This window comes from Formica exsecta, unplaced genomic scaffold (assembly GCF_003651465.1).
Source record: "Formica exsecta isolate Colony F162 unplaced genomic scaffold, ASM365146v1 scaffold394, whole genome shotgun sequence".
In the NCBI taxonomy this organism is placed as follows: domain Eukaryota; kingdom Metazoa; phylum Arthropoda; class Insecta; order Hymenoptera; family Formicidae; genus Formica; species Formica exsecta.
The window spans coordinates 917,041-937,185 of record NW_021851177.1 but is presented as its reverse complement, the minus strand read 5'-3'; the positions used below and the strand labels follow the sequence as shown (position 1 = coordinate 937,185).

At 40.0% G+C, this 20,145-nt stretch overlaps 1 protein-coding gene and 1 long non-coding RNA gene across 3 annotated transcripts in view; both read right to left on the bottom strand.

Moving 5' to 3' along the window:
- Positions 1-894: 894 nt before the first annotated feature.
- LOC115239766 (protein artichoke-like) lies at positions 895-10,095 on the bottom strand. Of its 2 annotated transcripts, XR_003884672.1 has the most exons (5): positions 9,678-10,095; positions 5,840-8,926; positions 4,690-5,027; positions 3,117-4,030; positions 895-2,998 (listed from the first exon to the last, which is right to left on the bottom strand). XR_003884672.1 is itself a non-coding variant. In XM_029814474.1 (4 exons), the coding sequence occupies exons 1-4, from the start codon at positions 9,979-9,981 to the stop codon at positions 3,470-3,472; spliced, it is 4,290 nt and encodes a 1,429-aa protein (XP_029670334.1). In that variant the 5' UTR covers positions 9,982-10,095; the 3' UTR covers positions 895-3,469. The 2 variants fall into 2 exon arrangements, 1 of the variants encoding a protein (XP_029670334.1); XM_029814474.1 differs by having other exon boundaries at positions 895-4,030.
- A 2,902-nt stretch (positions 10,096-12,997) lies between these two features.
- The window catches only part of LOC115239761, a 73,445-nt gene continuing 66,297 nt past the window's right edge, over positions 12,998-20,145 (bottom strand). Inside the window, exon 3 of the long non-coding RNA XR_003884671.1 lies at positions 12,998-13,555. This is a non-coding gene — a long non-coding RNA (uncharacterized LOC115239761). The remainder of the gene's footprint in view (positions 13,556-20,145) is intronic.

Here is a 20,145-nt window from a genome sequence, read left to right as displayed (position 1 = left end):
GCTATTTGAGTTTTTTGTCCGATATTGAGGATGGTTTCTCAAGAGCGCTATAATTTTATCCTCTAAACAATAAATTAAAATGTTTTTTTTTACAGAACTTTATTAAACTCTCTAGTACACAGAAGCTATTGAGATATGCATATTTTAAAATATAAATGATTAAGAAAAAGAAATATTGAGACTATTCTCAATCTAATTTTTTTTTCAATTTTAATCTCGTCTCAATCAGATCTTGCCCAAATAAATCTTTCTCTCTTAAAAAAAAAAAGTTTTTGTATTATCTTGCGATATTCTTCTATCGCTGATTCATCAATTTATCCTTTGAAGATACACGGATTGAAAAAAGTCGATATAAAAAGCAATAAAAAATTCTACAAAGCTTACCGTTAATAAGTTATCCTCATCCTGTTTGTTCTTTGTGATAGCAACCCTGCAGCGTGATAGAGATTGCCTGGTATATTCCGCGTCTGCCGTAAAGTTGTCAATTTATATCCATCGGTGAGTTCGTGCGCGATTGCGAATTTGATGGAGCTTGTCAAATTCCGATATCCCCAATTGAAATTAATATATATTCTGCGATTCTATTTTTAATATAAGCCTCCGTTGGAAGCCGTATAACTTATAATACAACGTAATCCAACGTGCGTTTGATATGCGCTACCGTAAAATCGGTGACAATGGGAATAAAAGGGCTGCTATACGACGGCAAAAACTATACTTCGTCGTACTTTTCTCCCGTGTATACGTAAGGCACGTAAGAAAAACTCTAGCCGGTTATGATTCAATCACGTCGCTTCGGCGATATCAGGCCGGATTAATACATCCCGTCGCGGCGGTTCCTGTATTCACGGCAGGTGTGCTAAAGATGAAAAACGCTTGATTACAAAAGAATTTGCATTTTTATTACAGTGACGTACGTATATGTTACAGTACACAGTGTGTAACGACAACGCATACATAGATCTCGCACCGCGTTCGAGAGATCTCGCTCCTTCCTTTCCCTTGGCTGAGAACCGGAGTCCCTTTTTCTCGGAACCGTTGTTCCGATAATGCGATAATGAACGATCACATCGGACACGTCAAGCTACGTTTCCGCAGCTCGTTGTTTCGTAACGATTTTTCCTAACGAGCTTGCTGGATATCGCATTGCCTCGATAATAACGTCGAAGCGCGTCACGTTGAGTTGTCAAACTCTCACAAGTCGAGTTAAAAATTTCTTTGCAATAACCGCGATATTTTATCGCGATATTGCGGCAACGCGGCTTCAATAATCGCACGACTATTGGCGATATCGAGCGAGTATCAATCTGTGTCGGCCTCGAATTCCGAAAAAAATACTCCATCCACGCGTCATTCATCGCTAATGCGAAATGCGTTACATCGTCCGTCGCGTATCGATACAGCGATAAAAGTTCTGATGGACCCATCTCGTTGGGGTTCCTTGGAAAATTGGGGAGATAATCGTCGATGCTAATTCAACTACTATTGTTTCGCTATTTAAGAGATCATCAGAATTTTCACGATAATAAATCTGTGACATTCTTAACCACAGAGTACATAGTTTCCCGATACGTATGTATCTATATACAATCGTCACGTATTTCACGTATATTTATAGATTCTAAACGATTTCCCGTAAACGGAACGTCACTTTGAAACTGCCGATAATTCTTCAGTGATGGTTAGCATTCAGGAACAAATATTTGATCCAGAAAGCAAAGGTAAAAGTTCGTACTCGATACAATCTCGCGTGTATAATTTTATATCTGACCTATTTTCTCGAGCTTGATCTTCTGTGGACATTAACAAAAAATATGTATGTTTGCATTTTTAACTGAATATGTTATCTCCACGTTGAAAATACCAAGAATTTATTTAATCGCGAATAATCAGTAATAAAAGAATCATTACTTTAACGATCCGCTGTAAATAAAATTCATACCGTGCGCTAAAATGCTAACCGCAAGAGTTGAAAATATCTTCTTTTAAAAATTTACATTTTTTTCACACATCTTTTACCCTCTCATCGCTGGAGAAACCGGAAGTCGCGCCATCGATCGCACACGCAGGGGATGAAAAGTTTTTCCCGTCCCGCGTCATTTTCCTCATGATCCGCGCCAGCCTAAATCGGAAATTGATGGTACCGTCATCGCGGACGTTTATCGCGAAATGACATGCCATTTCGCGAGATCGGCGCGTGGTGACGTTCTAAACGCGCGCGGTTTGCCGAGCCATTAAGAAAACACAATAGCCACTTTACACCCTTGCCCGTCGCATCGTACCGATCTCCATCCGGCGACTGGACGATATGTAATAACGCAGTGTGTTTAGTCGTAAATCGTTCGACAAATGTGCGTCGCGCGTATATTACACGGAAACGAAAGTCTCTACCTATCGTTTTACATCGTCGCTTACGGTCGTTCGGGAGCACGCGTAATCGTGCGTTTCACATACACTCTTGAAAATTTCATATTTCTTGAAAAAGACAGAGCATTATTCTACAAAGATGCGCGTTCTTCTTCGATGTATTGTTCATCGTCCGTGAACTGGATCGATTTTTCGCTAGATAAAATGGTATTCGTCTTTCCATATTCAAGATAGTCTCTTGTATTTATTTGACGTCGATATACTCTTTATTTCACATCTCTCTACGCGCAGATTTGATGCATCAGCGATCGCGCGTATTGATTTTGACATTCTACTTATATTATTCTGAAAATACGAATTTAACAAATAGAAATTTTTCTGAAGCGGAATTCGATAGTGCTTGGCTGAGCTTATTGTAATTCAATTCTCGATATAGGGTATATGGAGAGTACTTTAATACATCTTGTCTTATTCAAAATTTATAAGATTTTTTTTAGAGTATATACGAAAGAGATAGAAAATTGTGCACGTATGATTTACATCGCTTGTACATTAACAAATTCAATTTCCTATTTAATGTACACTCACATGTCCGATTGCGCGCGCTCGTCCAATATGACGTCTCGACATTCTGAAATGATTGAAGCTACTTAGAACAAAATTTGGACTCGTAGAAAATCGCTTTATAAAATGCTCCGATTACTTAATAAAGATCCCATTCGCGCGCGCATTCTCACGCACATACTCACTCATTGCTGTAGATTCGCTTCAACTCTCTTCGTTGCCGTTAACTTGATTTGCAGATAATAATGTTTCTCGGGAATAAAACGGCCGAACGGGCTTCTCTCAAGCATTCTACTGTCTAGCATCCTCGGATGCATATCACTTGAGCGCACAACACCGCTAATCGCGAACAGTTTCTCAATTCGTAAAACAGTTCGACGTCGTGTCGAAAATTCGACAGACAGTTTGAGATCATTTGGCGCGTAAACTCGAAACTTCCGCGAGTCGGGGAGCCCTTCGAACCGGCAAACACGCTCGAATCCATCGATTCTGCTCACACGTTCGAAACCTCCACGAGTCGGGAGTTCCGCGACTTTTCTCATACGTTCAGCGTAGTATTGCTGATGAAGTTCGGATGCTGGCCATCCTGGCTGGTCTGCCTGGCGGTGGTGTGGCCGGCTTCGCCGCTCTGTATGCTGAAATGCCGATACGATATGTACTCGGGCGGTATCGGCTGTTGTTCTCTCTTGACCGCTTCCCGCTGCTTCTTAACCTTGAGATAGCCCAGCACGGACACCAGTAGGAGGAAGACGACGATGCCCATGCAGCAGCCGACTATCAGACCGAGCCGCCTCGTCAGGAAACTGCTGACGCTATCGACGTCGCCCATGGCCGAGCCGTCGCTGCTAATTATCGCGTCCGGCGCGTCCAACGTCTTCACCTCGGTACAACGGCTGGTCGTGGAATCCTTCATCTGCGGGCTCGGCGTCGACGCGAGTATCTCGATCTGCGTAAAATTGAGCTGTTCGATCGGGCCGTTCTCCGTCCGCGAAGACATCCAATTACCGAGACCGAATACGCAGATCAAGTAACGAGTGTTCGACGATAGCTTCGACAGTTTCACCGAGCGCGCGCTGGGCTCGAGTATTTTGGCACGTACCTGGAATTTTTAAGGCAGTAAAGATGATGCCCGTGTCTTGGAGATCTTTGAATAAATGTAGGGGAAAAACGCGACGTGTCAACATCGAAAGTTTCAAGTACATTGATAAATATTAATAATGATATTCATAAAAATTATATATACAAGTCTTCAGCGTTATGTCTTTATATTCTCGTTTAGCATATTGATATTTTTCAATTACTTTTACGGAGAATATTTTTATCGCCCCGTTGAAATAATGCGACGCAAAATTCTTTTTCGCGAAATAAGCGCATAGAAATTGCGGGTGTGTATCGCCATTATCCGGCAATTACTAAAAACGGGATAAATTTGCGAGTTTCTTCGGAATGGCGAAAATACTTAATCCGGAACGTTGCGACAGTTTTTTGCGCGCTCGCGCGCGATCGATCAACCGGGACGGTGTCGGATGTGACGACACGTTTTTGCAAGGGACGAGTTAGAGCCTCGTCGGGGGAGACGGAGAGCGAGAGAGCATCCAGGCTTTTACTATCGATTAAATCAAGCCGTTTTACACTTTACACGCGCCCGCTCCACCCTCTCGATTTATGCCTCCCCCTTCCGCTTTGTATCTCGCGCTCGCTTTTTAGCGATGGCATCGCCGCGTTACACAATGAGAGAGTGTCTGCGTATTCTAGTACCTCGTCAACATCGCCCAGGGCGTGATAGGCCACCTGATAGCCGCGCAAGCTGGAATGATTCCTGCTCTGCCACGACACCAATACGGAGAAAGGCTGGATGTCCTGGATCGCCAATTTTAATACCAAAGGCGCGGAGCAGAAGGCGCGTGGGTCCAGATCCAGGAATACAAGTCCGCGCAGCTCCGGCGGCTGTTCGCATCTCAACAGACCGCCGTCCACGTCGTTCATCCTCAGTCCGCCACCGCGATTCCGATTCATCCCGCCGCCGACCAGCTTCTGATGATCGCGCAGCCATTCCCAGAGCTCCTGGGAGTCGCAGTCGCAATGCAGCGGATTTTCTACACGCGAATTTAATGACCATAATTATCTCGGGAAAGAGAGTTTTACGATCTTGACGTCTATAAGTTATCTTACAGTCTATAGACGATCGTTGGCGCGGATATCTCTGGGATTTTAAGAAAGTTTTTCATTGCGTCATAATAGTCACGAGAGTATTAAGGGTTGTAAAGATCGAGCATTTAGATTTTCTATAAATACCGTGACGTTTATTACATCGTGATATATGTATACGTGATGCTATAGTCGTCTCCGCGACATTTTGTAACATCGAGCTTTGTTGTACGTGTACGTACATGTTCTACGTTCGTATTGTCTCCTCGACATCGAGGAGTTCCGCGAGTATAACTACCTGCACGGCTATTTTCAACTGAGTCAAACTCGTTCGCATGCGAAGACACATCGATGGCGAATTTTGCATGCAACCAATCATCTTACCGGCTGTGATTGCTATTGTCGAGCAGGGAGTAACGTGATCGCTGTAAATGGCACATGTGCTATACGCGAATAATATTGTTGAACGTAAGGAAACTTTCCCGTGCTAATTCAAGATAGACTGCCGAATAACAATTTCGATGTATACAAATATCTTATAAAATGTCGAGAAATACTTGTTGCCTTCTAAAAAATAAGAAAATAAAAATTATATATTGAAAAAAACACACACAATTATCTTATATATTTTTAAAATATTGCACATAATTTTTGTATAATTATCTTTTTTAATTGAAACATCAGTGTAAGTTAGATTTTCACAAAAATAAAGGATTAAAATCGCGCGAAGCACGCAAATAAAGTAATAAATCGTACTCACCCTCGGCCCGTAAACTCCGTATTTGCGTTTCGAGAGGTCGAAAGGCATTCAGTGGTAAGTTTGCTAAGTAGTTTCTACTTAGATCTAAAATCCTGAGCTTTTTCAGCGGCTTGAACGCGTCTGGCGAGATCGACGATATCCAGTTTCCATAGAGGTGCAGCTCGGCCAGACTCTCTAGATGCTGAAACGTGCTCCTTCCCACTCCGCTTATCTGATTGTACGAGAGATCGAGCACTTGCAAAGCCTTCAGGTCAGGCGGGAAGTCCTCGAGCTCTTTCAAATGGTTATGCGTGAGATTCAGCAATCTGAGGTGTTCCAGTCCCTTTAGTCTTTCCTGCGGCAGCAGCTCCAGCTCGTTGATACTGAGATCCAACGTCAATAAATTCGGAAGATTTCGAAACGCGCTGGGCGATACTCTGGATATCATATTGTTACCCATAAAAAGATGCATCAACGCGGGGAATGCCTCGAAATCCTGACTGGTAACTATAGTTAAATTCGTCCCGAAGATATGAATTTCCTGTAGAGCCGGATACTTCGCCTCTGAGCTGATCTCGTGTATTCTCACAAGAGGATTAGCCGTGATGTTCAGCCAAGCTAGACTGGGTATATTTTGCGCCGTGAGTGCTACGGCGGGTATTTGCCGGAACTTATTAGCCGCCAGCTCGATTTTTCGCAGCATATTCGAACGCGCGAAGAAATTAGCCGGAAGAGCCTTTAAGTGATTATGGCTCAGGTCCACGGATATTAGACGAGAGAAATTGACGGCAGCGAAGCCGTTGAGAGACGTGATATAGTTGCCGCGTAGATCGAGCTCCCGTAAACTGATCAATCCGTTCAGCCGCGACATATCCACGTGAGAAAGAACATTGTTGGCTAAAGAAAGAAATTCTACCGTGGTAGCGTTCGCGAACACGTCGTATGGTGCTTCCTGGAACCTGTTGCCGTCGAGTTTGACCTCCTTAAGAGCTTCCAGGCCTAGGAACAATGTCGCTGGTAATACCCTGAGTAGATTGTTGCTGAGCAATAGCTTTCCCAAATTCTTGTTCTTCGAGAATATCTCAGCCGATATTCTGTATATCTGCGACGACTCCATCGCCAGATGTTGAAGAGACGGTAAACCGTCCAAGGAATTTGCGTTGATTTGACTGAAATTGTTGTACGAGATTCTTAGAACTCTTAATCCTGGTATATCTAGGCGACCTAACGCTATGGCAGTGAAATGATTATGTTCGAGATTCAGCTCGTACAGATTGTTCAGTCCGCGAAAGGCACCGTTCTCGATTACGCTGACAGTGCAATTCTTCAGGTTGAGCGTTCTAATTGGTAGACCCTCCTGGAAGATCTTGTCGTGCAGCACATTCAGACGATTATTAGCCAGATCGAGGACGCGCAGTCTTTTAAGGGCCGTCAAGGCATAAGGATCCAGTCGGCGTAGACCGTTGTCTTGTAGATAGAGCTCCTCCAATTCGTGGAGCTCCGAGAATGTCTTTACAGTCACGTGACTCAGCCGATTCATACTGAGCTCGAGGAACTTGAGCGCCTGCATTGGTTTGAAGGCGGTATCTTCAATTCGCGAGATGGAATTGTTCGTGAGATACAGGCGCTCGACTAGCAACAGGTCCCGGAATAATGGAGCTTGAAGACGCGTCAGCCTATTGTGTCCGAGCCACATGATCCTGACCGAAGCCTGGCCTCGTAACGAGTCATTGTGTAAGACGCCGAGTCCATTGTTGTCCAGTTGAATGGAGACCAAGGAACTACCGCTGTTTTCGCCGACATCGTTTGACACCTGAAACACGTCGCCGAGCACCGCCAAGAGATTACCCTGCAGATTTACGTGTTGCAGACTGTGCAAGGATCTCAGCGCCCCGGTCTCCATATCCGTAATGGCGTTGTTCTGCAGATGCAATTCGAGAAGCGATGGTAACGGCGCAAACACGCCACGCTTTACTTCGGTGATCTGATTATCTTGCAGTCGTAACTCGCGCAGTTGCTTCGCTTTGGCGAATGTGCCTACCTCGAGCTCGCGGATATTGTTGCCATCCAAAGAGAGCGTCGAGAGATTCTCGCAATGTTCGAGAAAGTCTCGCGGCACCTTCTCGATGTAATTTCCGCTCAGATGTAGCTGCGCCAGTTGACCGAGCGTCACCAGACCACGCGCGTCGATCCTTCTGATGGCATTCTGCTGAAGATAAACGACCGAGAGGCTCGTGCTACCGGCGAATGTCTCCGCCGGTATCTCGAGAATGTTGTTTTCTGCAAGGAAGAGCTCCTTCAGCTCGGGCAGCCTTGAAAATACGCCCCGGATATAGTGTATGTGATTGTGGCTGAGATCGATCGACCTTAGTTTTTGATTGGCACGAAAGGTGGCCACGTCAAGAAACACGATCTTGTTGTGGCTGAGATCTATTGACTCGAGATCGATCAATGATATAAAGGCATCCTTGTCGACCGACTCGACCGCGTTGTAATAAAGGGAGAGAGTCTTTAAGGACGGACAGCAACGAAAGCAATTGAGCGGAATGTCCTTGAAATTGTTGCTACTGAGATCGAGGAAGTTTAAGGCGATTAGCCTGGAATAGCCGTCCTCCGGGAGCTGGGATACCTCGTTCCATGCGAGCCTCAAGGACGTGAGATGCTCTAATCTTCTTAAGGAGGTCATGGGGAATACTCTGATCTTGTTCTCCGCCAGATCTAAATCCTTTAAAGTGGTCTCGAGACCAGCAAAGGCGTATTCCGAAATTTTCATGATTTGATTACCCTTCAGGTTCAGTTTAATTAACGAGAGTCCGTAGAAACTGAAGCTAGGCAGCTCATAAACGAGGTTAGCTTCCAAATCCAAAGCTTTGAGTAGGCTCAGCGTGGCCATAGCCTTTTGAGGTACGTGAGGTAGTCGGCCGGATACAAGTGCCAAGGATTCCAGGCTTTTGCTCAGTCGCTCGAAAGCATCCTCGCTTATTTCGCGAATCGCGGAATGCGATATTTGCAAATGCCTAATTTGCGAGCCTGCCGGGAAAGCAGCGGGTCGTAATTCCTCCACTTTTCGATCCAATTCGTACACGCTCAATGATTGTACAAGCGCCCCTGGAACAATTGAGTGATACTTCGCTTAAATCCGTTAACATGTTTTGTGAATTATATATCCGTAAGAATAAAAATGAGAATAATTTCTTTTTTAATACTCATCTTATTTTTCTATCAAACACGTGAAATACTTCATCGATTATGAGTCGATGAGTATCAATAAAAAAAGATTGATTTTTTAATAAAATACTCACGCAATCAAAATTTTTGTTATTACAAAATAAAAAAAATCTGTAAATAAAATCTGTATTTAAAAGGCAATCGAATTGAATATATTTATATATAATAAGTAAATATTTCAATATGTGAGATTAAAGAAATTATTATATAAAATTAATATCTAGTTGACATATATATAAATTATACTTAAATATTCTCCAGAATATTTATATATTTTTTGAAATTCTTAAGAATGTACCTATAAATATAAAAATATATAATTACAATTTACATATGTTATCTATAAAAGTTGTGAATACATTCAAAGCCAAGTTAAGCTACTTGTTGTGATTTGAGGGCTGAAATAATAAAAGTTAAGAATGTATCGCGGTTCATTGACTATTTGCACGGAATACTGAATAGTCTCTCGAGTCTTGTCCTTTTTATTTTGAGAACCACAGCTGTTTTCTGCTAGTACACCCCGTTATTCCAATCTATACGGACAGTAGCTATTTCTACTTATATATGCGGAAGGGGAATACATATTCTCCGGTGATCCCCGCTTTTTGCGCGTTGTATAGTGGACGGTTACCTTCCTCGCCGGCGGCATGTATCACGCCGGACAAAGCGTTCCTGAGGGACTCCTCGGTAGCACCTGCGCATTCCAGGAACAGACCGCCGTTCTCGAAGTTGTAACACGGACAGCCTGGTATTGTGTCCGGTGGCGGACACTTGGCGCCCCTCGCTTCCTGCGCCGCCATACAGGCCGCCAATATCACCGAGTAGATGATGCGGAAACTGTCCCGACGGCGATTCCGCCGATTGTCACGTTCTCTGCACGACGGGGTCGACGTTTGTCGCCACTTTCGTTTGGTCCGCGGCCGCGTCGTCCACATATTATTATTATCGCGCCGCTTCGTTCCCGGCTCGTCCCGATTCGTTCATCGTTTCTCGCACCGACACTCACGGATTTCACCGCCGCGGGTACACTGCGAACAATGCGAAGAAATTTAATTAGATATGTGACGGGAAATTTTGTTATCGTTTTTGCGTATATACAATCCGATTTATCGTTTCATATTCGAATATTAATATTCTTGAAATAAATGTTCAGAGACTAGACATGTGCTTGACAATTGAGTCAGGGCAATTTCAATCTGATTTTTTATTGATGTAACACAGATTTAAATTTAAACTATATCGAATTTAATGTCAAAACATCTTGTGCAGCTGTCGATAATAATCTTACGAACTGGAATATACCTAAGAATATACTTGGTAGAGAAAAAGATATATAAAATGAATAAAGAAATAAGATCTTATTTTATATTAAATATATTTTTTATATTAATTAATAGATATACATATTTATTCAAATATTCATAAATTTATAATTTTGAAATTCGTTTAACGAGTTATTTCGATTTTTGTGTCGAAGTAATGTCATATCTAAATTATTTGTAAAAATGTTATTTTTTTTATCCAATTATGATAAAAAAGAATTATAAATGATTTTACACACGTGTCTTCTTTTTAAAAATACGAACGTCGTAACTTGTGTTTCGCCTATTTGTTCTACGGAAAAATATGGTCATCCTATTTTCAACGAACAACGAAATATATACATGCACACGTACTTCTCAGACAAACCTCAATTTACAGCAAGGGAAGGTCAGATCCCGCAGGACCGAAAAGCCGACGGGTAACGTCCTTAAAAAAAAAAAAAAAAGTCAACAGGGTCGTTGGTCAACCGGGCTAGTCGCAATGTCTCGTTCAAGGGATACCGATTTCGAAGATCATCTCGCGACGGTCGTAATTTAATACCCCCAGTAAATCTCCGTGGCTCGGGGATGCTGTCGCATACCCGCGTGACCCGTTACGAGATCGGAAAAATATGACCGGATTGGACGGTTGCCAGATGGTGTCTTAAGATGCTCGGCTGCGACACGAGGGAAGGTCACGTATGTAAGGGACATGATCGAGAATACGAAGTGGTAAATGGGTGTCGATTTCCTCCGTGTGCTACGCCGTGTACAGCCCGTCATTCTTCGAATAACTTTGTTAGGGTCGTGCTTGCAGCTCGAGGTAACGTTAGGTCGTTGGCTGCATCGAAGTAGAGAAAAATCAATATGCTTGCGACTCCTCTATGTCGAGGGGATTTTATTTTTTAATTTGTTTGCGCTTATCGTCGTCCCTACTTAGATATCTCTCGTAAAATTCCATCCGTTCTAGGGATCGTTGGATATTTTCTCGTTCGCATCCTCATTAATTAATTCGCCTGATTTTCACGGCAGATACGCAACGCATTATTTCTGCTGAAATTAAGGTAGTTAATTAATTTTTGTACTAATTAGGTGACAGGCTAATTACCGTTTATATTACATGGTTAAATGATATAAAGCTCTGGTTCCTAGTTGTTGAAAAAACAATAAATATGTAAAAGCAGTCGAGTTGCAAAATGTCACTAATGTTAATATATTTTAATATATTTTATATATATATATATATAGCCTATTTTATATATAACTTGTAATCGGATTTTGAAAATAATTCAGAAATAGTAATGTTATATGAATATAGATTTCTCAGCCATAAACAGATAAAAAAAGACAATTATGTTGATAGGAAGACACAATCATGATTAATAAATTAACAAAGCCACAGTATGTTATATATATATATGTCGTAAACGTTATATAATATATTTAACTGAAAACTACTTTAGGGATTAGATCTCATTACTTAGAAATTAGATCTCAAAGTTAAGGTATTATATCCTGTGGCAATTTGTAACGCGAATAACACACAGTCGGTTGATAAAGGCTCGAATTTGCTTTGCCGCGAAAATAGAACAGAGTTTAATTACGCGTTACGTGGAGTGTTAATTTACGAAAAACTTGCAAGTGATAACAGAGGCAGGAACGAAATAAAATGCTTACTGTGCTATTGCTTTGAAACTAGGTGAGCTTATGTGCCATTATAAATTCCAAGAGGTACGCATATCTTTGCGTAATATATTGGATCGGATGGTAAGGTCGAACTTTGTCGTTTGCAAGCACGAAAGTTGTTCCGCGCTATAACTCCGAGAAGCTTCCGCCGTTGCTCTTGTTTCCGAACCAAGAAATCTTTCGTGTACTCGACGTTTTACCCTCGAAGGACTGGCGCAATATTTGCATAACGTTACGTAATGGTTCGACAGGTTTGTGAAAATCTACTGGAGAAACAGGTGCAGCTACTTTCCTTCCATTACATGACAGGAATATATTTTAAAAAATTGTATCTTCTATTAATGTAGTATATGCTTTTATAGAATAAATTCCTAATATAATGCATCTATAATAAACTTTTGTTTATATTTTAATTTAACTTTAAAAAAAGATTTTTATTTATATTCGATTATACATTTTGACCATATTTATATACATCGGGCTTTCTATAAGTTTTCAAATCTAGTTTTAAAATGATAAAGGTAAAATATATTATATTACTGCAATGTGTAAATTGCTTGTTAAAGTTGTTGATAAAATAAATTGTAAATATTAAATTCAAATAAAAGTTTTTCCACGATTCATATCCGTGCTTACATAATTATAAATTTCAAATCAGATCCGCGAAAAGTTTTCGCAAAAGTTGCGGGATTTATATTCGACTTCTCACGACCTATAGTTGACATATATATAAATTATACTTAAATATTCTCCAGAATATTTATATATTTTTTGAAATTCTTAAGAATGTACCTATAAATATAAAAATATATAATTACAATTTACATATGTTATCTATAAAAGTTGTGAATACATTCAAAGCCAAGTTAAGCTACTTGTTGTGATTTGAGGGCTGAAATAATAAAAGTTAAGAATGTATCGCGGTTCATTGACTATTTGCACGGAATACTGAATAGTCTCTCGAGTCTTGTCCTTTTTATTTTGAGAACCACAGCTGTTTTCTGCTAGTACACCCCGTTATTCCAATCTATACGGACAGTAGCTATTTCTACTTATATATGCGGAAGGGGAATACATATTCTCCGGTGATCCCCGCTTTTTGCGCGTTGTATAGTGGACGGTTACCTTCCTCGCCGGCGGCATGTATCACGCCGGACAAAGCGTTCCTGAGGGACTCCTCGGTAGCACCTGCGCATTCCAGGAACAGACCGCCGTTCTCGAAGTTGTAACACGGACAGCCTGGTATTGTGTCCGGTGGCGGACACTTGGCGCCCCTCGCTTCCTGCGCCGCCATACAGGCCGCCAATATCACCGAGTAGATGATGCGGAAACTGTCCCGACGGCGATTCCGCCGATTGTCACGTTCTCTGCACGACGGGGTCGACGTTTGTCGCCACTTTCGTTTGGTCCGCGGCCGCGTCGTCCACATATTATTATTATCGCGCCGCTTCGTTCCCGGCTCGTCCCGATTCGTTCATCGTTTCTCGCACCGACACTCACGGATTTCACCGCCGCGGGTACACTGCGAACAATGCGAAGAAATTTAATTAGATATGTGACGGGAAATTTTGTTATCGTTTTTGCGTATATACAATCCGATTTATCGTTTCGTATTCGAATATTAATATTCTTGAAATAAATGTTCAGAGAGTAGACATGTGCTTGACAATTGAGTCAGGGCAATTTCAATCTGATTTTTTATTGATGTAACACAGATTTAAATTTAAACTATATCGAATTTAATGTCAAAACATCTTGTGCAGCTGTCGATAATAATCTTACGAACTGGAATATACCTAAGAATATACTTGGTAGAGAAAAAGATATATAAAATGAATAAAGAAATAAGATCTTATTTTATATTAAATATATTTTTTATATTAATTAATAGATATACATATTTATTCAAATATTCATAAATTTATAATTTTGAAATTCGTTTAACGAGTTATTTCGATTTTTGTGTCGAAGTAATGTCATATCTAAATTATTTGTAAAAATGTTATTTTTTTTATCCAATTATAATAAAAAAGAATTATAAATGATTTTACACACGTGTCTTCTTTTTAAAAATACGAACGTCGTAACTTGTGTTTCGCCTATTTGTTCTACGGAAAAATATGGTCATCCTATTTTCAACGAACAACGAAATATATACATGCACACGTACTTCTCAGACAAACCTCAATTTACAGCAAGGGAAGGTCAGATCCCGCAGGACCGAAAAGCCGACGGGTAACGTCCTTAAAAAAAAAAAAAAAAGTCAACAGGGTCGTTGGTCAACCGGGCTAGTCGCAATGTCTCGTTCAAGGGATACCGATTTCGAAGATCATCTCGCGACGGTCGTAATTTAATACCCCCAGTAAATCTCCGTGGCTCGGGGATGCTGTCGCATACCCGCGTGACCCGTTACGAGATCGGAAAAATATGACCGGATTGGACGGTTGCCAGATGGTGTCTTAAGATGCTCGGCTGCGACACGAGGGAAGGTCACGTATGTAAGGGACATGATCGAGAATACGAAGTGGTAAATGGGTGTCGATTTCCTCCGTGTGCTACGCCGTGTACAGCCCGTCATTCTTCGAATAACTTTGTTAGGGTCGTGCTTGCAGCTCGAGGTAACGTTAGGTCGTTGGCTGCATCAAAGTAGAGAAAAATCAATATGCTTGCGACTCCTCTATGTCGAGGGGATTTTATTTTTTAATTTGTTTGCGCTTATCGTCGTCCCTACTTAGATATCTCTCGTAAAATTCCATCCGTTCTAGGGATCGTTGGATATTTTCTCGTTCGCATCCTCATTAATTAATTCGCCTGATTTTCACGGCAGATACGCAACGCATTATTTCTGCTGAAATTAAGGTAGTTAATTAATTTTTGTACTAATTAGGTGACAGGCTAATTACCGTTTATATTACATGGTTAAATGATATAAAGCTCTGGTTCCTAGTTGTTGAAAAAACAATAAATATGTAAAAGCAGTCGAGTTGCAAAATGTCACTAATGTTAATATATTTTAATATATTTTATATATATATATATATAGCCTATTTTATATATAACTTGTAATCGGATTTTGAAAATAATTCAGAAATAGTAATGTTATATGAATATAGATTTCTCAGCCATAAACAGATAAAAAAAGACAATTATGTTGATAGGAAGACACAATCATGATTAATAATTTAACAAAGCCACAGTATATTATATATATATGTCGTAAACGTTATATAATATATTTAACTGAAAATTACTTTAGGGATTAGATCTCATTACTTAGAAATTAGATCTCAAAGTTAAGGTATTATATCCTGTGGCAATTTGTAACGCGAATAACACACAGTCGGTTGATAAAGGCTCGAATTTGCTTTGCCGCGAAAATAGAACAGAGTTTAATTACGCGTTACGTGGAGTGTTAATTTACGAAAAACTTGCAAGTGATAACAGAGGCAGGAACGAAATAAAATGCTTACTGTGCTATTGCTTTGAAACTAGGTGAGCTTATGTGCCATTATAAATTCCAAGAGGTACGCATATCTTTGCGTAATATATTGGATCGGATGGTAAGGTCGAACTTTGTCGTTTGCAAGCACGAAAGTTGTTCCGCGCTATAACTCCGAGAAGCTTCCGCCGTTGCTCTTGTTTCCGAACCAAGAAATCTTTCGTGTACTCGACGTTTTACCCTCGAAGGACTGGCGCAATATTTGCATAACGTTACGTAATGGTTCGACAGGTTTGTGAAAATCTACTGGAGAAACAGGTGCAGCTACTTTCCTTCCATTACATGACAGGAATATATTTTAAAAAATTGTATCTTCTATTAATGTAGTATATGCTTTTATAGAATAAATTCCTAATATAATGCATCTATAATAAACTTTTGTTTATATTTTAATTTAACTTTAAAAAAAGATTTTTATTTATATTCGATTATACATTTTGACCATATTTATATACATCGGGCTTTCTATAAGTTTTCAAATCTAGTTTTAAAATGATAAAGGTAAAATATATTATATTACTGCAATGTGTAAATTGCTTGTTAAAGTTGTTGATAAAATAAATTATAAATATTAAATTCAAATAAAAGTTTTTCCACGATTCATATCCGTGCTTACATAATTATAAATTTCAAATCAGATCCGCGAAAAGTTTTCGCAAAAGTTGCGGGATTTATATTCGACTTCTCACGACGCTTTCAAAGTTTTTGCTCTCGGAGTTTCTCGCTTACGCATGTCGTTCGCACGCACGGCTAGGTATTCCTGCCTCGATTCGTCCGCTTCTCGATGCCGTTTCCCGCACGCGTTACGTCGCGTCCGTCGCCACTTCGAATCGGCTTTACGTTCGAACAGATTCCGCATCGGGGAGATGCAACGAGTCGACCGGCGATTCCCGCGCCACCGTTCGAGAGACGCGGCCTAACGTTTTCCAGGCCGGAACGTTCTGGTCCATTACCGCCACAGCGAAATTGAATTTCCTCGGGATGGCGGTGCGGCTTGACGCCGCGCGCAAGCCCGGATTAAATCGTTGCGGCCGCCGAGCAAACCGCGGCCACTAATGAAGCGTACCGCGTTGAATTTAAAAGATTTCCCTCCGCCTTCCTTCCTCCCTCGCCGCGAGGTCGAGGGCAACGAGAATTCGCGTCCTCACGCGAAATTGCAGTCAACCTGAAGAGGGGGGGCTCTTTCGCTCCTCTTCTCTCTCTCCTTCTCTCTTTTCTAGACTACGTCTTAAAGGGAGAACGGGAAGGAGGAGAGGAGGTGGAGGAGGGTGGTTGCAACGGATGTACCTATGCATACGGCTTTCTCTCCGTTCCCCTCTCTCACCCACTTAGGAGAGGACGCCTAACGAGCTTCCCGACCACCGGGAGTGCTTTGCAGTTGTTCACCTATTTAAATAAGAACCGCCGATGGTAATGAGAATGCAAATAGCGCGACACGCCCTTACGCGAGCTTCGTCTCACACGCCATGGAATAATAAAAAGGTGAGCGTCGCGACGAGTATACTTGTATCGCGAGCTTCAACTACCCTTATATAAGATTGTAGACGGATGCGTCTGCGGCGGTTGCGAGCGTTGCGTTTTCTCGCTTGCTATCCGGAATCTAGAATCTAGAATGAGATTGAAAATATTTAATAAGTTTTTATAAGATTGGGAGATATAAATATAAATATATTTCTATGTGGATGTATTGATTGAAATTACAAAGCTGGACGTTGTACATTCTGATTGTAAAAATATAATATTGTGCAACATGTTCGATAACGCATCGGACTTTGCGATCTCTGTTTTCGAGAGGGACGTAAGGATTTCCGTCGTCAGTCGAGAAATAAGCGAAAGAAAGAATGAAACCACGGATTTACGGTCGTACAGAACTTGACGTAATAGCAACGCGAAAGGTCTTCAAAAAGAGTCACAAGAAACGTTTAAAGTTTTTTAAAATACCATGCCGTGCACGTTTATGATCGATATTAATGGAGAACAGACTTTGATTTTTTTTATCACAAAAGAGATTTTATGATCTCGATTTTTTTTTCTCCTAAATAAGATGGTCTTTCTTTTTAATATCGTTTAATATAATTATTTGTTATGCTCTATTTCAAATTATTTTATTTCTACTTGAAATTTATTATTTCTGTCTTTTTTCTGTAATATCAATTATTATATCTAGTTTTATAAAAAGAGAAAGAAAATAAAATCACGGTATTTGCACTAATTATAAAATTGGTTTCTTCATTTTTGTAAATTAAATGACTAATAAATAATGCGCTATTCTTGGAGATGTATTTCCCTACTTGCAATCACGATTTTATTCATGTTTTTGATGGCATAGCAGGAATTATCTCACGTGATAGCGTGGAGGTAAACTTGTGTAACTGAAAACGCGGAGCCGTGATACTCCGAAGGAAGGGCGACCAAGTAAATCCGTTTTATGAGTTCTAGGGTCATCATGAAATAACATCGTTGAGATCGTTTAATAACTTGTACTTCACCAAGTTCTGTTCCGCCGGCGCATCGAGGCAATATCGTGCAATTTCTGCCCGCGGAAATAAAACGCTCCCCTTCCGAGAGCTTACCGGCTTTAATCGTGCTTCTGTGTCGATCATGCTCCGTAATCTGTGTGATGGAAATCCTTCCGAAACGACCGACGTTAAATCTCTAATTTATCGATCTACTATTAAAAATTGAGCCGCTCACGGATCGTAAAGGAGATGCAGACCTATTTACGTGCTTCACATAAACTTACGTTTTATCTCGAAGTCGCCGTATAACAAATAGGTATAACGAACAGTACTGTCGAAAATATCTGATAAGTTCTGTCGAGCAATTTTATCAACAGAAGGTTTTTAAGCGCAAGACGTTTTAACGTCAATCTGCTTCTGTTTCTAGGAAACGGTATATAATCTATAATAAACTTAGCTCTTAGAGAAATCAAGTGCCAATGTTAATTGCTTCAAGTAAAGACAAACTTTCTTTCGATCGGTTTCATGTCAATTTTAGCTTAACATTAATTTTATCGAAACTTCTTATTGTTAGTCATAACGTAATATCGCAAAGTGAAAAGATGCTATCTTCTGCAAACAAAAAATAGATTTTATGTAAAGAAATAGAAAATGTAAAATATTTTGTGAGATATAAAATCAATCTGCGTAAAATAATACATAGCAAACTAAATAAATATCATGGTATCAAGTATTGTACATCTGTTATCTTACACAACACAAGAGATATTTTCCATTGTTTTTGTTGCGAATCGATGCAAATCTTATCTTAGCTTTATTAACATTATTTGATATCATTTCTCTTATCTGGAATATAGAGATAACATTGCGCTACAAAAATGCCATTTTTCCATTCCTGCATTTTTATAATAATACACTTTTAATATAAATTTTTTTCATAGATAATCGACGTACAATATTTAATACAACGACTAGCATTGACATGTGTGTGCATGTGAGTGTTATATCGAATTTTTAAGCCGAAAAACGCCATTGTTGATTTAACCCCTTTGGGTAAACGAATCAGAGAATTTCATGCAAAATTGCGCGAAACGATAATCCTTTTTTTCAATTAAATTTCATTTTGGATTTCAAACTTGAATTTTCCGTTAAACCGTATTCCTCAATTAAAAAGTCCACGATGAATTTCCGACGAGGTAATTTATTTCGAGTGGGAAATATAAATGACGTCGAAAATAATCTACTTCGAGGAATTTGCGGCTAATGTAAGTAAGAGTTAAAGTTTGGATGATCCTCATGCAGCTGGTATATTGATCGTTTGCTCTGCCACTCATCGTTTTTTCTTTATAGAAGAAATTACATATACCTTAATCACATAAATGCATCGAATTTGCATCGTGTTTCAATACAAATATGTTAAAGAAATGTTTACAAACTCTGCGACAATTAGTTGCGTCTCGAGAAATTGTGTCTTGACTTTTTTCTGAAATCGGCGAAAAGATTGAAGATCAATGGTACAACTGCGAGTCCGGTCACGAATACAATAGATGGACTTTCAGTGGGAAATAAAAGTGCGGAAAACGTTAAATCGCGACACGACGTAATCCGTTACAGGCCACTGGTTTTAAGGCGAGCAAACCTGCTTGGAGTATAAAACAGCGAGTATAAAACATCAACAGCGTATAGTCTCGAACAGACTCCTTCGCGGTATCACGCTTTCGAGATAAGATGATCATGCAGCTCAAATGCATAAGAGCATGGAACATTGGATGCATCCTCAAAGGAAACTTAACCTTGTTGACCTGACAAAAAAGTTCTTGGCGATGTAATTAGTAATTAGTACATGGCGCGTGAAACAGCGCTTGGGAGAGCATCCAGACTTCAGATAAGATTTCATTAACCGTAATTAGTGACTTTAAAGGCTAATTACTGTAGAGATTAAACGACAAACCTTTTCTTGTTCTATTCGCCGATATGTAAATATATCGGGGAGTTTGTATATATTTCGAAAAAGAAAGAGAGAGAGAGAGAGAGAGTGTATTTAAAATAAATATTTTATTATGCAAATATTATTATAATATATTCGATATCTATCAACACATTCATAAAGTAAAACGTTTTTTATTTCTTTCCTATATAAAAATCTTATATTAT